The 18574-nt window shown below is 35.7% G+C and overlaps 1 protein-coding gene across 3 annotated transcripts; it reads left to right on the forward strand.

The window, feature by feature from the left end:
* The first annotated feature begins 2394 nt into the window (after positions 1 to 2394).
* Positions 2395 to 18443, forward strand: LOC125683201 (STE20-related kinase adapter protein alpha-like). Of its 3 annotated transcripts, XM_048924075.2 has the most exons (14): positions 2405 to 2579; positions 4932 to 4963; positions 5209 to 5283; positions 5887 to 5902; positions 9107 to 9209; positions 10134 to 10252; positions 10467 to 10575; positions 12027 to 12150; positions 13893 to 14064; positions 14311 to 14415; positions 16354 to 16435; positions 16723 to 16846; positions 17136 to 17266; positions 17869 to 18443. In XM_048924075.2, the coding sequence occupies exons 3-14, from the start codon at positions 5279 to 5281 to the stop codon at positions 17934 to 17936; spliced, it is 1158 nt and encodes a 385-aa protein (XP_048780032.1). In that variant the 5' UTR covers positions 2405 to 2579; positions 4932 to 4963; positions 5209 to 5278; the 3' UTR covers positions 17937 to 18443. The 3 variants fall into 3 exon arrangements, with proteins under 3 accessions (XP_048780029.1, XP_048780032.1, XP_048780033.1); XM_048924072.2 differs by lacking the exon at positions 5887 to 5902 and having other exon boundaries at positions 2395 to 2579; XM_048924076.2 differs by lacking the exon at positions 2405 to 2579 and having other exon boundaries at positions 4931 to 4963; positions 5848 to 5902.
* Positions 18444 to 18574: the final 131 nt, after the last annotated feature.

Here is an 18574-nt window from a genome sequence, read left to right on the forward strand (position 1 = left end):
GGATGAGGCCACAATAGGGGATCAAAGTTTTACATACTAATATATAGGATAAATCTTTAAAAATCTTCTTCTCAAGAACCACTGAGCCAGAAAAGGTGATATTTACATGAAATCTTCTTGACACAATGCAGATTCAAGTTTGTTCAATACATGGCCCCTGGGGGTATGATGGGGCCACAATAGGGGATCAAAGTTTTACATACTAATATATAGGAAAAACTTCTTCTCAATTAAGAACCACTACGCCAGATCAGCTGAAATTTACATGAAAGCTTCCCCTGACATAGTGCAGATTCAAGTTTGTTCAAATCATAGCCCCAGGGGGGGGGGGGGGGGGGGGGGGGTGAATGGAGCCACAATAGGGGATCAAAGTTTTACATACAAATATATAGCATAAATCTTTAAGAATCTTCTTCTCAAGAACCACTGAGCCAGAAAAGCTGAGATTTACACGAAAGCTTCCTGACATAATGCAGATTCAAGTTTGTTCAATTCATGGCCCCCATGCCAGAGGTTGGATGGGCCAGCGATAGGGGATCAAAGTATTACATACAAATATATAGGGGAAATCTTTAAAAATTTTCTTCTCAAGAACCATTGAGCCAGAAAAGCTGATATTTATATGAAAGATTTCTGACATATTTCAGATTTCAGTTTGTTAAAACCATGGCCCCCAGGGGTAGGATGGGGTCACAAGGGGGGATCAAAGTTTTGCATACAAATATATAGGGAAACTCTTTAAATATGAGCCAAGGTGACTCAGGTGAGCGATGTGGCCCTTGGGCCTCTTGTCTATTAAGCAATCGATATGTAAACAAAAACATGGCAAGAGCCTTGTTTACATAACACAAAATTGTGAGTGATGTATCTCACCTGTAACTCAACAAATGATATTCAAATTTTGATTGACCATTCGAAATACTTCAGGTGCCTGTGATACATTAGTTAAGCATTGTGAACAATAAAATCTAAAAACGTTCAGCTAAAATTGGAAGGAGGAATGCTACACCAGAGATATTTGATGTGGATGAAAAATGGAAAATATGTGCAACAATATATTGAAACCGAAAACTTTCAAATTTATTTATTTAGTCAAAAACTGTTTTAGTAAAAAGTAATCTGGTGCGGGTGACCCAGTTTCGAACTCGCGATGTACAGTTCAACAGTTCACGTCCTAACACACTGAGCTACTCGGGTAGACAATGAAATCCGAAAGGAAAAGACAAATATCGCTGTTTCCATTCATGGTTTAAAAGGAAGACAGCCAGTGTTTATATTTTCATTCATGGTTTAAAAGGAAGTTAGCCATTATAACGTTGTAGAGTACCACCTTGATAAAAAGGCCAGGAGAGCTGCAAAATCGTTACAAACATGCAAACATGGTCGAGGTAGATTCTCAACGGCGTATAGCTCCATCTTCAAAACGGTGGGGACACAATCACTTTGAAATTAGATTTTTAAAAATACGATACGTGTCGTCGTTTGTTAAAGTTAGGGAGGGGGCAGCCGGAGGACAACGTTAACTTTCAGGCGCGTAGCCAGGCGTACGTCCACATCATTTCTGCAACAACAAAAAGGGGAGTGGAGAGAGAGAGAGAGAGAGAGAGAGAGAGAGAGAGAGAGAGAGAGAGAGAGAGATTAGAAATATCAAAAGGCAGTGAAGGTCAATATCTCCGCATTTCGTAAAAACAGAACAGACCTCGAATATGGCTGCGTAACAAATTTTATAAAGCGTACGAAAAATGCGTTCAGGAAGGTCGAAAAATTCTAAATTGTGTGTGTGTGTGCGTGCGTGTGTGCGTGCGTGTGTGTGTGTGTGTGTGTGTGTGTGTGCGTGCGTGCGTGCGTGCGTGCGTGCGTGCGTGCGTGTGTGTGTGTGTGTGTGTGTGTGTGTGTGTGTGTGTGTGTGTGTGTGTGTGTGTGTGTGTGTGTGTGTGTGTGTGTGTGTGTGTGTGTGTGTGTGTGTGTGTCTTTCTGTGTAACCTTTAAATCAGCTTTTTTAAATTTTCATTGTGAAATCAGATCTGAATATGGTGATTAACTTTGGAAACAAGTAGTTATTAAACTAAACATTTTCAAGTATAAAACTGTCTCAAGATCTCCCTAAGATTTTATGTAAAGAAGTAAAGGATGTAAATGGGGTAGAGTGGAGGTTGTGAAAAGTACCTAAAAGATTAAATGCTAGACCCCCCCCCCCCCCCCTTCACAAATTTCTGGATCCGCCTATGTTACTCTCACTATCAGCTGGTTCATATTTCAATCATGAACTGATATGTCAAATAGACATATAATGCCAGTATATTGTAACATGTAACACAATGTCAGCATGTCCCCAGTGAGCCTGTTCATGAAATGTTTACGTACAGGTTAACAAAGCGACTCTTTAGTTAGAAGAAGTTAGTAAAGTTTATTGAAACCGAGGAAACTCTGATTGATCGTTGAATCCAAGTTTTTGACTATTTAGTTAGTTAGTATTTTCACGCTGAATTCACTATCCAGACTCTTTTTGGTACAGAAAGAACACGTATCTAAGTTGAGACAGCTGCTTCTAAAATTGAAGGAAATATTTTAGTTATATGGCAAGTCACTTCACGTTTTTTTAAAAAAAAAAAAAAAAAAAAAGGTATTTGTTGTAGGGGGCCAAAATAATACCCCTTTTCCACTGCTAAAAAGCAGGTATTTCCCTCAAATTTCGGTTTAAATTTCCCAAACAATGAAAACAAATCAAAGCAGTGTAGTCTTATTGTTCTTAAATCGCCTTCACAGACCCACAGATTACAATTTGTGCATCAAAATTGTCAAGTACCCCCCCCTTTTTTTTGCCTCTGCGTATTTAAATAAGTTATTCTTCTGCCAAATTGAAAGTCAGAAGGAGTCCAATTATACCTTAATGCACTGGTTTCCTCCCCCTTACCTTTTTGTATGAAACGATTTTCCCAATGTAAATAGCTGGTAAAGTATATGTCACTTTATTTCTTCCCTATTGGAAAGACCCAGGCCCCTGATATCAAGCATAGGGTTTTGACACAATCTGAGCATACTGGTATAGGCCTATATAGTGATATGTTATAAAGCATGACTGTTTGTGGGCAAAGGGAAAAGTATTGGCATTAGTATCTATATCCATAAGAGAACAAATAATATCCCAAAGTTAGCACCTAATGTGTGAGGACAGAGCACTATCAAAGCATCCTAACTTCAGACATTTGATCCGCCGATTCATTGAACGCTAGAAATAAAATGCAATTTATGTAAACAGTGCATTGTGACATCATATTCAGCGTTGGTGTTTAGCAAATTTACAAACAATTGCGTTAATCGAGGAGGGATTATACATGATGAAGAAAATATGCTTTACATGCTTTTACATATTTTATATAACATCTCAGAACGATGTGAAATTGGGTACACGAGATTTAAAATGGAGAAATACTTGTCCTCACGGTTGCATTCGAATCTACGCCATTTTGACCAAAATTTTCAAGTTCGATAGGTATGGTTTAATTTTCCATCAGTTTTCTATATTTTCCTTTTAAACATGTATATACATGTTACCTATTGGGAGAGCTTCACTCTCACGGCCCGAAGAGGGGTTCACCCTCTATTATACTATAATATATAATACCAGTTTACTCAGATTGTGTCAAAACCCTGTGATACCAATACCTAGAAAAATCCCTGTCATTATTGGTTCACCGTTTGTAATATAAATTGTTAATATTGAGTATGTACCATTTAGAATTTGCGGTGTCCGAGTATGACAAACTTCATAACTGTTCAGTAGGGCTGTCACGGTTCCAAAAATTTTTGGGTCGGGTCGGTTCTAAATTTTTTACTTCGGGTTCGGGTATTTTGGTTCGGGTCTATATAACTATTTTATAAATCTAATATACAGTTAAAATCGAAAACCTTTATTGTATTTTGTCACAATAATTACTCGGGTATGTGGACTGAGGTTAGACTCGACATCCATGGTACTACACTGTAGAAAACAGCATTGTCACTTCTACTCGTTTCCATCCATGCTTTCAATGTTTTGTCATTGACGATGTTGCTCCTGTAGCGTATTTTCAATGTGTCTGACATATCTTAAATATACTGTCATTATTTACAGTTTTGTCCACAATGCCATCATTTAACAGTTGATCAAAATACTGCCACCTAAGAGGATTTTGACGACATTTCGTTTAAAAACGGATTTCTAGTAATGATTCTATTATTAAACCTAAACCGGAACCGAAATACGGAAAAATGGAACTGAACCTGACCCGAACAACATGACCCCCCGGTTTTCGGTTATTTCGGGTACCCATTGCAGCCCTACTGTTCAGTTAGTTAGTAATATTTGGAGGTCAAGTAGAGCTTTGAGTAAGTTTGTTCACAGGATCATGGCTCAGTCGGTAGAATACCTGACTAGAAATTCTGGAATTCGGGTTCAAATCCTGGTCTGGTCTATTGCATTTTTTCCCTTCCTGTTACACTAGGTGCTGTAGACCAGCCCCTGAAACTGACAGGTGAAAATGCCTGCCAGGGGGTAAAGATCTTGAGTTGATTTCGTCAAGGTATGAATACATTATTTAAGGAGGGAGGAATGTGGTGGTCAGACAGGTTTGATCGCCGATGGCCAGAAAGCTAATTTGGTACAGCACCTGACTAGAGATAAAATAAAGGGGCCCTGAAGCTGGCTATTGTGGGGAAAACAGATTAAAACAGTAATAATTGCAAGGCAGGAAAATTTACCAATACGCATTAGAAAATGATTTCACCCAGATTTGAATTTAACCAATTGAAAGCCCATTTTGCTTTTATGTATGTCCACTCTAAATTCACCCATTTAAAATAAGGATAAAAAATGAAATGGGGATAAACATTCACCAGTATGCATGGTATTAATTAAAATGCAATTAATGTGCTTCATTATGTCGTTTTAGGTGTGATAATATGCTGATTCCCAATGTCATTGGTAGGCGTTCTAATTGATTATGTTACCATTATTGATCAAGTGATAAATGTTCCATACTGCTAGCAGTATTATAATGTCAAAATTGAACACAATTATCCTAATAAAATGTACATTACATAATTTGTTCCTATCATTTTTCAGATTTCTGACAAGAATTTAATAAAGACTAACACTGAAACTGTCACCAGTTTTAAAACAGAATGTGTAAACCTAGATAATATTGTCTGATTTTCCTGTGATTTCAGAACTGTGCCTCTTGTACTAAGTCTCGAACACTTGACTCATCTGGAAATGTTCCCTATTATAAACCAATGAATGTGGTAAGTCTATATATATGTATATATATCATGATATATATGTATATTATGAAATATTTCTGCAATGTAAAGATGCTAGTAATCTTAGTTCATATATATGAATATATTTGACTTCTCAAAAAACTAAGATGATGTTAAATCAAATAGATTTTCATTTGTTATCTATCATCTGATTTTATTCTTGGAAATATAGTATAAACAAATATTTGCCAATCGTTATATTGATTTAAATCTCTTTTGCTGTAACATCATTCAGCTTCCTATTTAAACAATATTTATTCATACGAAGAACAAGACAAATTAGGCAGCAGGCTCAATTCCTATCATTTATGTCTCTATCTAAATACTCCATCTCAATATATATATATATATATGTATTGAGAGGTCTTCATCGAGAATTTTAACCAATCTGGTCCAACAATCAGGTATCTTAGTCATGAGATCCTATTTCATTAAACAAATCATTTAGTAATAATAGAAAGGTAGCTAGGGTTTTAAATGTCAAGTTTTCATGTACCTGAATAATTGAATAATTCCATGTTTCATTATATCATTTGTTGATTTCAGATAAATCTACTAATATAGTTAGTGTTAACATCCTTACAGGGTGAATATGCATAAGGTAATATTCAGATAACCAAAGCATGCTGTATTCTGTAGTAACAATGTCAACATCAGCCAATGTCTCACCTAACAGCAGCATCTGCCATTCTCTGTTTATTCATTGCACAGTTAATTTACATACGATGCATGCTGTATTCCATGAGGTACTTTCATTCTTTGTTGTTCAGAATTATTGTTTACTTCCCATTCATTAGATAGATAGATTTTGTGTTACATACTCTCTATACCAATCTGTTTTTGAGGATGTATTTTGCATGACATTGCTACTTGTTATTCATTTAATATCTGTCTTTTTTTATTTTTAGGGAGATTCGATCTTCTTTTATTTTATTTATAATATATTTGTTTTTATTGTAAAAAAAACTTATCCTATCAGAATCATGCAGGTGATTAAGGATACAAGTCAGACGTATGCACAAAATTCACAACCTTTCTTGTCCTACAATTGTTCTAGATAGTAGAAATCAATTCAACGGGGCATGGCGCTGCGTCCAAAGGGGAGATAATAAATCAAATTAAATGACTGAATATCAGCCTCCTCCTAGGAGTGATAATGTATTAAAAAGTCAATACTGTAGGACATTAATTCTATGAATATGTTTAGATCCTTTTGTTTTTATCTACATTCTAAATGGCCTGCATGATTCATAGACTGGTAGAAATATTAAATATAGTGCCATAAATGAGTCAAATTCTCTGTTTGCTTTTACAACATATAGTTCATTGAAAACAATCACTTTTCTAAATTATTTTCAAAAAGTTATCTAGGGGCAATTTATAGTAACTTTTTCATCATTTTTTAAAATCAACACAAAGATTTGCAGTTTCTGGCTTCATTGTCTTGATTTTTACTGAACAGTCATACCTATCATATGATGATAAGAACACCACACTCAAGGTTTTCACTCCACACTTACAAAGGATTATATAAGAAAGCGGAGTGCTAAAAGTTTATGTTAAAAGTTTCGGAGTCACTATTTCTGCAATTGTTGGTCAAAGTTTTAAAAATCATGAATATAATTTACATCCAGATGTTTGGTAATAAAAGCTTTAGATTTCATAACAATTAGAACAAAAATGAATTCAAAATGATTTTTCAAACAGAAGATATTTTTCAATGAAATATACAGTGTAAAATAGGAAAGTTGACTCATTTTGGCCCTAGGCTGTAGCTCCCACGTATGAGCTGTTGTTGGCTGGGTTAAAAATTCCTGGGTAAATGTAAGATATTCGAAGCCTTCAACAAGGTAACACAAATTCGTCATTCCTGGTGTGATTACAGATTTCAGACCAATATTTACTACATTTGTACTGTATTATAGAGGTCTGAGCTTTCTGAACTAAATGTGTGTGTGTGTGTGGTTTAGGGGACTACAATAAACATTATGGAGGGTCTCGCTTTGTTAGTTTGAACTAAGTGTGTGTGTGTGGGGGGGGGGGGGGGGGGTGCTGACAATAGGCATTATGCAGGATCTGGCTTTGTGAACTAAATGTGTGTGTGTGTTTAGGGGACTACAATAGGCATTATGGAGGGTCTCGCTTTGTGAACTAAGTGTGTGTGTGTGTTGGGGGTAACTTGCAATAGACTGGTGTTCCACCTCCTCTGAGACTGCAGAACAGAATTTCATAAAACTTTGTAGTTAATTAAAACCTCATGTGTAGATTTGCATATTTTGCAGGAAATTCTGATTCAATTTTTTTCTGGGAGTTATGCCCCTTTTGAACTATTGGCCAAAATTAAATATACTACTGAAACAGTTCTTCAAAACCGCTGAACTTTATATTCAATATTGGCAAACTGTGTATGTAGATGTGCATGTTCACAGAAAATTCTGATTTGATTTTTTTATTCTGGGAGTGGTCAGCCAAGATTTGATCGCCGGTGGCCAGATAGCTCAGTTGTTAGAGCACCTAACTAGAGATTCAGGGGGCCTGGGTTGGAATCCCGGTCTGGTCCATTGCATTTTCTCCCTTCCTGTTACATTTGGTGCCGTTAACCACCCCTGGACTTGCAGGTGAAAGTCCTGTCAGGGGCAAAAAAATCTGGGTTGTGTGTCTTTAAGAGTGAAGACATTTAAGGAAGGAGGAATGTGGCAGTCAGCGGAGTTCGATCACCGGTGGCCAGATAGCTCAGTTGGTAAAGAACCTGACTAGAGATTCAGGGGGCCCGGGTTTGAATCCTGGTCTGGTCCATTGCATTTTCTCCCTTCCTGTTACACCCCTTTTGAACAAAGAAATCTGGATCCTATATATGATATTAGAATAATGCCAGTTCCATATTTCCAACTTGCTGCCATACAGAGAAACATTAAGGTGTAATGGTAATTTGTTATGTTGTATGCATAGCATCGTCATTCATTATGCGTAGCATTGTCATTCATTGTGGAGTTGTGAGGTATGTGAACTTGCTCAGTTTTTCTTTCATTGTGGTGGTTGTAAATGTGGGTGTCTGGTAATATAGGTTTAGTAATTATAATATGTAATGAATTGAGAATCTTTTTCTATATATCCCTGTGTTAATAAGTCTCAACTCATAATGCTTTTCATGCACATATAGTTTTAATCGTGTTTTGGTCATTTTATTATTCGTAGAAAATCTCTGCTCAGTTACTTTTAAGTTTATTAGGGTCCCACCATATGGCAGGTGCGCTATAGTAATCATTCTGTTTGTTATGGCAGTTGCCCTATAGTAATCACTCTGTCTACCTGATTAGATACACGTAGTTCAGTGGTAGAGCACTGGTTGGATATGTTCACTGTGGGCCCTTTCTGACTTCTCAGTTTTCTAGTTTATATGCAGTTTTTGTTTTCATTTCTTATTCATATCATCCATTAAGTTGTACATCTTTGTGAGGAACAAATCTAATTTATGTGTAATGGGTGAATCATTTACATTCTACACTTTTACAGCACTTTCCCTTCCTCAGTTTTTATTCACTTACAAAGACATTATATTGTTATGTAGTGCATTTCTTCTTTCATAGATTTAATGGATTCATACATACCCTATGTTAGAGTATGTACATTTAAAAACAAAATCATTTAAGAAATTTCTAATCTGATAAATGCGGAGGAACTTGACTCTTTGTTTATGTTTAGTTTTCGTCTTCCAGCATTAAATTTCACTGTTATCAAGGTGTTTGAAGGCAAAACGGAATGAAATTTGGATATGGTACTAATGCAGATCTTTTCATTGTTTCAGTCATCCAAGCATGACTCAAAGGAGTTTGGCAGTCAGGATGGTGAAAGCAGGCAGACAACATGGCAGGCAGATGTTTCACAGTATCGTCTACACACCATCATAGGTGGGGCTGTTTCACTGAATGTAACTTTGTTATGATTGAGCAGAAATTAGCATGATAGGTTCCGGAAATCCAATTTATGAATTTATTTTTGATACGAAAGTAGTTACAGTGGCCTGGAAAGTTGCTCTACCTGTAACAACCAAAACATGAAGGACAAATCTCAAGTGCTATATACTGTAGAATCCTTAGTTGTCCCCCACCGCAACGCAGAAGGGACATAGAAATACCAGTATCCGTGTGTGTGTGTCCGTCCCACTTAACTTTGTGGATGCAGCACCTCTGAAACCGCTCAACAGATTTTGTTCAAATTTTGTAGGATTGTTAGTCGCCATATATAGTTGATCATATTGTGCCGCCATTTTAATTCAACAAATCTTACAGGAGCTATGTTGAATTTGTACATGTTACACTATAGGAACACTTCCTGAACTTTTACAGGAGTTATGGGACTTTGTTGAATTTGTACATGCTACACTTTAGGAACACTCCTCAGAGACTGATGTATGGATTTTGTTCAAATTTTGCAGGATTGTTAGTCACAATATGTAGTTGATCATATCCTACTGCAATTTTGATTCTACAAATGTTTCAGGAGTTATGATATCTCCACCTAGTCAAACTTATTTCAGGTAAAACAAAATTTCAGGTAAAACAAAACATTTTCACGATGATGAATACAAGTGTTAAAAGCCATAAGATTGTCACAGGTCTAATAGCAAATTTAGAGTTTCATAAGAAAATGGCACTCTTTGCTTTGGAATACATGGAGCATATGTTTGGTTATATACAATTTCTATACCAAAGTTGCAGCCGACACAGATGTACAAAAGAAGTAAGTTTCAGAGGTAAGTAAGTGTGCTCTATATTTTCTGAAGCAAAATGCCCAATGAAAATGAGTTGGTGACATTTTTTTTCTCTCAACAGGTAAAGGTTCATTTGACAGCATTACAGTCCACTTGGCTCAACATGCTCCCAGTGGGAAAACTGTGACTGTAAAACGTATCGACATTGAGAAAAGTCCTGTGGAATTCAATGTTTTCCAGGTAAAAGTTCATTCTTTGGTTTGAAAATTAGGCAAAATTTGTATTGCTTTGATGCTGAAAAGAAAATATGAGCAAATTTCTAATCTACAGAATACAGTGTTGGAGAAATAAAATATTTGTCAGTAAACAATAACCAGAGCAGCACGAACAGCTACCTAAAACAAATACTTTCTGTTTTTAATCCTCTTTTTCTAACATCTATTTTGATATACAGGAAGAAGTGATTTTGTGTAGACGGATGCATCATGAGAATATCATTAAGTACTACTCAACATTTGTTCACAAGAAAGAGTTGTGGATCATTCTGCCTCTAATGGGATATGGTGAGTGAGATGGACAATTTACTAACAGAAGGTCTGTCCAAAAAAAAAAAAACACACCAAAAAACAACAAAAAACAGAAGGTCTGTCAGGTTATCTTTTTTTTTAGCTCACCTGAGCTGAAAGCTCACGTGAGCTTTTCTGATCACCCGTTGTCCGTCTGTCTGTAGACTTTTCACATTTTTGACTTCTTCTCCAGAACCACTTGGCCAAATTCAACTTAACTGGGGAAAAAGCATCCATAGGTGAAGGGCTTTTACGTTTGTTCAAATGAAGGGCCATACCCCCTTCAAAGGGGAGGTAATCACAAAAATAGGGTAGGATCATTTAAAGATCATCTCAAGAACCACTGGGCAGAAGAATTGAAATTTACATGAAACCTTCCTGACATAGTGCAGATTCATGTTTGTCAAAGCCATGGTCCCCAGGGGTAGGGTGGGGTCACAATAGGAGATCCAAGTTTTACTTGTGAATATATAGTGAAAATCTATAAAAATCTTTTTCTCGAGAACCACTGGGCCAGGAAAGTACAAATTTTCATAAAAGCTTCCTGATATAGTGCAGATTCAAGGTTATTAAAATGATGGCCCCAAGGGTAGGATGGGGCCACAATAGGGGATCAAAGTTTTACATACAAATATATAGGGAAAATCTTTAAAAATCTTCTTCGCAAGAACCACTTGGCCAGAAAGGTTTATATTTACATAACATGAAATCTTCCTGTCATAGTGCAGATTCAAGCTTATGAAAATCATGGCCCTCGGGCATAGGTTGGGGCCACAAGAGGGATTAAAGTTTTACATACAATTTTTTCTGAAAAATCTTTAAAAATTCTCTTGTCAAGAATCACTGGGCCAGAAAAGTTTACATTTACATGAAAGCTTCTTGACATAGTGCAGATTCAAGTTTGTAAAAATCATGTTGTCTGGGGGTAGGTAGGAGCCACAACAGGGATCAAGTTTGTTTAACACCCCCCACTCCCCCCTCCCCCCAGGGTAGGGTGGGATCACAATGGGGAATCAAAGTTTTACATACAAATATATAGGAAAAAATCTTTAAACATCCTCTTCTCAAGAACCACTGGGCCAGAAAAGTTTACATCTACATGAAAGCTTCCTGACATAGTGCAGATTCAAGTTTGTAAAAATCATGTCCCCCAGGGGTAGGTTGGAGCCACAATAGGGATCAATTTACATGCAAATATATGCAAGAACAATCATTAAATATGGGCCAAGGTGAATCAAGTGAGCAATGTGGCCTATGAGCCTCTTGTTTGATATTTATATAACCTATAAAAGGCACCAGTGGATAGTTTCCAGCTATGTTTAGTATTAGAGCGGTGTTAGTGGTTACCCCCTAATCTAGTATACACTGTTATTCAGAATGTCCATAATAAATTTAAGCAGACATGTTTGAATATATTATAGATGAATATATTTTTTGTTTGTTAACAGGGTCGGCTCGAGATGTCCTACATGCCTACTTTAAGACTGGTCTACCGGAGACTGCCATTGCTTACATACTCAGAGATGTGCTTCATGCTTTAGACTATCTTCATAGTCGAGGAGTAATCCATCGGTAATATAAATTATATGCCCTAAAGCATAAAATATAATATTTACCAGAATAATGTGTATGTTATACCAGAATGATGTGTATGTTACACCAGAATGATGTGTTTGTTACACCAGAATGATGTGTATGTTACACCAGAATGATGTGTATGTTACACCAGAATGATGTGTTTGTTACACCAGAATGATGTGTATGTTACACCAGAATGATGTGTATGTTACACCAGAATGATGTGTATGTTACACCAGAATGATGTGTATGTTACACCAGAATGATGTGTATGTTACTCCAGAATGATGTGTTTGTTACACCAGAATGATGTGTATGTTACACCAGAATGATGTGTATGTTACACCAGAATGATGTGTATGTTACACCAGAATGATGTGTATGTTACACCAGAATGATGTGTTTGTTACACCAGAATGATGTGTATGTTACACCAGAGTGATGTGTATGTTACACCAGAATGATGTGTATGTTACACCAGAATGATGTGTATGTTACACCAGAATGATGTGTATGTTACACCAGAGTGATGTGTATGTTACTCCAGAATGATGTGTATGTTACACCAGAATGATGTGTATGTTACTCCAGAATGATGTGTATGTTACACCAGAATGATGTGTATGTTACACCAGAATGATGTGTATGTTATACCAAAACATATCCTACAGTGGAATCTATGTATTATGCCAGAATTTGTAACTTACACTAGAATCTACACCATACACTAAAATCTGTATCACATACCAGAATTTGTAACTTACACTAGAATCTACACCATACACTAAAATCTGTATCACATACCAGAATTTGTAACTTACACTAGAATCTACACCAAACACTAAAATCTTATCGCATACCAGAATTTGTAACTTACTCTAAAATCTACACCATACACTAATATCTGTATCGCATACCAGAATTTGTAACTTACACTAAAATCTACACCATACATTAAAATCTGTATCACATACCAGAATTTGTAACTTACACTAAAATCTACACCATACACTAAAATCTTATCGCATACCAGAATTTGTAACTTACACTAAAATCTACACCATACACTAAAATCTATGCATACCAGAATTTGTAACTTACACTAAAATCTACACCATACACTAAAATCTTATCGCATACCAGAAATTGTATCTTACACTAGAATCTACACCATACACTAAAATCTGTATCGCATACCAGAATTTGTAACTTACTCTAAAATCTACACCATACACTAATATCTGTATCGTATACCAGAATTTGTAACTTACACTAAAATCTACACCATACACTAAAATCTTATCGCATACCAGAATTTGTAACTTACACTAAAATCTACACCATACACTAAAATCTTATCGCATACCAGAATTTGTAATTTACACTAAAATCTACACTATACACTAATATATGTATCGCATACCAGAATTTGTAACTTACGCTAAAATCTACACCATACACTAAAATCTGTATCACATACCAGAATTTGTAACTTACATTAGAATATGTGTCTTATGTCTCTGTCATATCTTTTCTATAAATTATTTATTAATGGGCTTGTGTCTGCCAAGTTTAAGGTTTTAATCTCCTCTTGTAATGTGAAACTTGAGTTGGGGATTTAGCATTTTAAGGGACAAACTCAGAAAGGATGTGACCAATATGTGTTGCCTAATGTTTCACAGACTCAATCAAATAGTCTGAATTATTGATGAACACCGATTATTTTGTATTTTCAGAAGTGTGAGGGCCAGTCATATTTTGATTGGTGGAAATGGACACGTGTGTTTGTCAGGACTACGTAAAGCCTATTTTATGTTCTACCATGGTAAAAAATGGAACCAAGTCCACAATTACCCTGTGGCCTGTAAAGCTGATTTGCAGTGGCTCAGTCCAGAAATTCTCGAACAGGTATAATTCATTTTATGAGGAAGGCAGGGGGAAAATGCTTATACCAGTGTTGGTAATTTTGTTTTAAATACAATTTCTGTAATCTGACGTTCTCTGGGAGAAACAAATTTTATGCTGAACGAGACAGGATGTCAGATTGTGCAAAGCACATAGAAAAAAGACAATTAAAAATAATTATTAGAGGAAAATATACAGTTAAACAGATTACACATGTGTGGATTAGACAGTTTTGACTTTTGTTTGTAGAATTTGGCAGGATATGATACTCAATCCGACATCTACAGTTTAGGGATCACAAGCTGGGAGCTGGCCAATGGTTACCCCCCTTTTGAGGACATGCCAGTTACTCAGGTTTGTAATTGTAACAGGGTTTATACAGACCCAAAAATGTGCTTGAATTTTTACCCAGTCCTTGAAAATGTAGAAACAGCACAAAGACATTGAAAAGTGCTTAAAGAACAAGGTACAATTGTGTACATAAAAAGCCCCCCCAAAATTCTTTGATTTAAATGTGTCTTGAATCAAGCTTGATATGTGTTTTGAATAAGTTAAATACATGCCAAGTATACCATCTCAGCTTAAATCAAAGTTATTTCTAATTTTATAGCATTATTACGTCATGATTAAGAGTTTTTCCCTCATTTTTTTCAAAAAGAGTTTGATAACTGTTAAATTTGATCCAGATTATTGCTTGGGAAAACATGTTCCCATCCGTCGAGCAAAATGCAATTAATATATATTGTGTATTAAGAGAAGACGGAAAATGTATTTGAATATGAATTTGCTCGATGCATTGGCTGTATGTTTTCTGAAAGGAAAACACCCTAAATTTATGAAATTTTTCATTGATTTTGGCATTTTTGGCAATTTTATGCCAACTTCACGCTCCTGTCATACAACACAAAGCAATTTCGGATCAAATTAAATGTAGTTTTGATTTGCTTATATATTCCTTATTTGAATGCCAGATTTTTGAACCCCTGCATAAATCATCTATTTTCTGGGCCAGATGACAGTAGAAACTGTACCTACTTCTTTGCATTTTAAGGGTGTGTGTTCTTTTTTTATGGTGCTTAAATTCTGCATAAATAAAAAGGGGGAAAAATCTCGCTGATTTTTCTTTACATGCATTACTGATACATGTGTTTTTTGTTGGAATGAATTCTTATAGAATTGTCTTACATATGCTTGAATACACTCTTGTTTTATGTACATAAGTGAAGCATTTCTGTTACATAATTGGGTTTTTTTTAACAAGAAAGCACATATAACCACCATTTTAACAACAAAGCCTGAGTATCAAAGTATAAAGTAAACAAAGCATTTATGTCTATTAAAGGTAAAGCACTCTGTGTGCAATTTGTCAAAGTAATAAACATTTTAATAAACATTGTTAGTATTGGGGATGCACCTCTAAATTCTCAAATATCGTGGTGATAAATACAAGAAATTATCAGGGTTGAGTTTGGACAAGTTATCAATCACTCCAAACAAATGAAAGATTAAAGTTAATGAGCTAAAGAAATTATTTTTACAATGAAATCAATATATTGTGTCAGATTTAGCTATAAACCCCAGAGCCCAGAGCCAAAGTGAAGTGAGCTTTTCTGATCAAAACTTTCCATTGTTGGTTGTTGTAAAAAAAAAATTCATTTTCTTCTTCAGAACCACTGGACCATTTTCAATCAAACTTGCTACAAATCATTCTTGGATGAAGGGGATTCAAATTTATTCAAATGAAGGGCTATAAAAGGGGAGATAATCACAAAATGCAAAAATAGAGTGGAGTCATTAAAAAATTTCTTCTCAAGAACCACTGGGCCAGACAAGTTCAAATTTACATGGCAGCTTCCTGACATAGTGCAGATTCAAATTTGTAAAAATCATGGCCCCAGGTGGTAGGTAGGGGTCACAATAGGGGATCAAAGTTTTATATGCAAATATATAGGGAAAATCTTTAAATATGGGCTAAGGTGACTCAGGTGAGCATTGTGGGCCATTGGCCTCTTGTTCATGTTTTTTTTTTTTTTTTTTTGTTTATAGTTTATATGATTATATTGTCCAAAAGTGCTAGAAAATGGCTTGAAAGTACTTGGGGGGGGGGGGGGGGTATTGCTAGGCTGTAAAAATTTTGTAAATTAAACCATGCTTATGTTAAAAACAATCTGTCCATAGATAACCATAATAGAAGAGGTAACATAAATTTTGTGTACTTAAACATCATGACATCAACTAGAAATGTTTAGATGCAATAGTAGGAAAGATTAATTCTGTTTACATTTTATACAGATGTTGTTGGAGAAGGTGAATGGAACAAAGCCCATGTTACCGGACTGTACCACAATAGCAGACTTAACAGGAGAGGAGGAAGGTGAGAAATCCTGGTGTAACCCCCCCCCCCCCCCCCCCCCCCCCTGTATGAAATCACACAAGGTCTTTTAAAATTTACATGAGACTGCAATCTCACAAAGCTGTGTGAAAATAAAAGCTGCATGTATGGAACTGGACCTACGTACTAAATGTACAATTGCTTATAAATCACTCTTTAAATTGTAAATGTATTCAATGATGTATCAATTGGATTACATACAGGTACCAACAGCTCATGCCCTTCTGTTAGTAGAAAAAAATCTAGTAAATTAATCTTTTCGTTTGCAGCACAGCATAATGCAGACATGGAGAATGGTGGCATTGATATTGTAGCCATTGCGAAGTCTCGGAAATTTTCCTCCTATTTTCACAGTTTAATAGACAGATGTTTAGATAAAAATCCAAAGTGCAGGTATGAACAGCTCTCTCCAATGAATTCAATTTAGGCAGCATTTACCTGTACTATGGGTAAAGCAATCTTTACAAATAATTACAGTTGATTATTCAGTGACAGGCCTGCCTGTCATTCATTCAGTAAACCATGGTTTATGGCCCATGTGTTTTAATATTCATAAGGTAGGGGTACAGATGTAAATATAATCAATTGGAATTGGGGCGAGATTAGTATTCTCATCAGAAATTTGTATTTACCTGACATATCTCAAGTTTTGAGAAAAACTTTTTTTTTTTGGCTACTGCAGACCGACAGCAGAGGGTTTACTGACAGATGCTATGTTTAAACACTTGAAGAAGCGATCCACAGAGGCCTTGCCCAGCCTGTTACAACCCCTCACTCCTATCAAACTAGCAAATGTACCCAATGTTACAGATGGTAAGCAAATTAATAGCAAATTCTTGTGCAATAAATTCCTGTAAATGTGGAAATTTACTTCCAGTGGTAATGACTGGAGATACAGTAATGTTTGTCTTATCTGGATGATGTGCAACCCAAAATAAACATTGAACAGGAAAATTTATGCAGACACATGTATTAAACTCTTATGTTACAACTCCAGACACATGTATTAAACTCTTATGCTACAACTTTTGTAAAACTGGGTTAACCATGACGAAAGTTGAACTAGATCAGTAGAGCTTTCAAATTATAAAATGTGTATGCAAAGGGCCATAACTCTTGTAAGACGGTCAATTTTGGCAAAAGTCGGAAAAGACTTGTATCTGTTATCAACATCTCAAAGCATGGAGAAAAAATTGAAAAACCAGACAGTCTGGTTGATGGTGAGATGGAGAGGAAGCCTGTAATGTCTGCCAGTTTCACCAATAGGGAACTAATAATGCCCAGATTTGAAGGTCAATACTTGAATTTCAGGTTTTGACATCTGGTGGATGCTTACATGTCAAAATTACATGTATTACAGTGAGAAATCATTACAGATGAACTTAATTTAGTTGTAGCTTTCTGTTTTCTTTCAGATGGAGCTGTAGATTCTGTGACCGAGTCCATGGATCAAGTGGATTTAGTTGGTGAATGGGACTTTTAAATGTCTATATACCAGATTTTCAGGAGAGAGAGTGTGGGAGAGAGAGATTCCCTCTATTAGAATAATTGAATTTTTTTTTGTTAGACAACTTCTGGATTACACAACATTTTTAAAAAGTTTTTTTGTAATTATCATCAACCTTTCGGACTTTTTATACTATAGCAGTGGTTAATATATAATTCATATGCAAGATAATTTTATCCTCCCCCTATGATATTTGTGTAATGAAACAACAATTAGTGTATCTGTACTAAATACTCTTCAACAATTCACTTACTTAAATATCTTTATCATTTTTTAAATTAAGCCAGAGTGATGGTGTGTGTTGTGCTGTCACCCTGTATTATTATAAACACAGATAGTGACTGTTATGTGGCTGTAATAGAGGAGGTAGACTATGTACATGTATATTAAGAATTTTTCAAAGTAAATGTTACTATTAATTTTACTTGAGTAACACATGTTTACTGGTATTGTATAACTGGTATTAAAATGCTTGTTACAGTTCATGTTATGTTGAATTTTCTGATTCTCTGGACAGAGTGCATCTACACTGCACAGAGTGCATCTACACTGCACAGAGTGCATCTACACTGCACACCGACACAGTTTTATATAGAAAGTTTCACAAATATACA

Source organism: Ostrea edulis, chromosome 6 (assembly GCF_947568905.1).
Source record: "Ostrea edulis chromosome 6, xbOstEdul1.1, whole genome shotgun sequence".
NCBI classification, from domain to species: domain Eukaryota; kingdom Metazoa; phylum Mollusca; class Bivalvia; order Ostreida; family Ostreidae; genus Ostrea; species Ostrea edulis.